The 1396-nt window shown below is 44.7% G+C and overlaps 1 protein-coding gene across 2 annotated transcripts in view; it reads right to left on the reverse strand.

Moving 5' to 3' along the window:
* rorc (RAR-related orphan receptor C) overlaps positions 1 to 1396 on the reverse strand; it is a gene marked incomplete in the record, with an annotated part of 47820 nt that overhangs the window by 9605 nt on the left and 36819 nt on the right. Inside the window, 3 exon segments of one of the 2 annotated variants that reach the window (XM_014029529.1) lie at positions 135 to 267; positions 892 to 1013; positions 1083 to 1184. In XM_014029529.1, the coding sequence (XP_013884983.1) occupies positions 135 to 267; positions 892 to 1013; positions 1083 to 1184 (357 nt within the window). 2 annotated transcript variants of the gene reach the window in all.

Below are 1396 nucleotides of genomic sequence, written 5' to 3' on the forward strand. Positions count from 1 at the left end.
GGGTACACCACCTAGTGGGCCAGAAGTGAGTCACCTGTGTACCACATCTGGCCCGCGGGCCTTGAGTTTGACACACGTGTTGTATAAAATGCTTGTCCAGTTAAAGTGAGTTCTGAGCGTGAAGGAAGGCTCACCGGTCTTCAGGAGGGCGATCTGGTCGTTCTGGCTGAGCACACGGAAACCTGGGATGTGTTTGGCGAACTCCACCACAAACTGCACCGCATCAGTGAGTCTGACGGCGCAGTGCTGCCACATCTCATCCACCGTCTGACAACAACACACATCACATAAAACTAAAAACAATGATACAGTGCTGCAGTGCTGCCACATCTCATCCACCGTCTGACAACAACACACATCACATAAAACTAAAAACAATGATACAGTGCTGCAGTGCTGCCACATCTCATCCACCGTCTGACAACAACACACATCACATAAAACTAAAAACAATGATACAGTGCTGCAGTGCTGCCACATCTCATCCACCGTCTGACAACACACATCACATAAAACAAGATGCACCTACAGTATCTGTTTCCTGTCTCAGCAGACATTCAGAGTGTAAAATGAGTGTGAAAATGTCAGTAATCCCACACAATCTAATCCCCACTGTCCTTTTTGATCAACCTACAGATTAAGTCTATATTTTATAACTTCATTCTGTCTGTGTTGAAAAAACCATTAGAGATCAAAGTGTGAGGAGGAGGAGGAGGAGGAGGAGGAGGAAATGATGAAAGAAGTCCTCTCAGTTCTCTGTTTGATTCATCAGACTAAAGTAACCTCAAGTCCTGTTAAATGAGGTGTTTTTACACTGTTTGATTCAGACAGGAGGAAACCTGTGAATTAAAAACAACAAAAGAAAAAAAACACAAGGAGCAATCCGATTACTTTGCTTTGGTAGGCTTGGACCTCCTCTCTGCTGAACAGTTTCCACCTGAGCGCCTGCAGCTCCTCCAGTCGGATCTGGCTGGTCTCTCTGTGGGAGCGCAGGATGCTGGCACACAGCTCGTCTGAGGAGAGGCAGACTGGATTAAACACAGGGCAGAAAGTGTTCCCACCCTCTTTAACGCAGTGCCCACCCATGTTCCGTGGAGCGTGAGGGTACAGGCTGTACGAGTCGTTCAGGTGGCTGTAGGGAAGGAGCACCATGGAGTCAGGACACTGCTGTCTGGAGTCCAGCCCTGAGGAAAAGGAAAGACATGAGGCGAGTGAGAAAAGACAGGAAGAAACTATTTAAACCAAGAAGAAAGCCTCACCTCTTTAACTCAATTCAAAAATTTATTAATTTCATTGCAAAATACTATATACAATAATAAAAATAAACCAAAACCAAAAAATATACAAATCAAAATAAAATGAAAGGTAGCAGAAGAAGAATACATCTTATTATGTC

Source organism: Austrofundulus limnaeus, unplaced genomic scaffold, assembly GCF_001266775.1.
Source record: "Austrofundulus limnaeus strain Quisiro unplaced genomic scaffold, Austrofundulus_limnaeus-1.0 Scaffold918, whole genome shotgun sequence".
Taxonomy (NCBI): domain Eukaryota; kingdom Metazoa; phylum Chordata; class Actinopteri; order Cyprinodontiformes; family Rivulidae; genus Austrofundulus; species Austrofundulus limnaeus.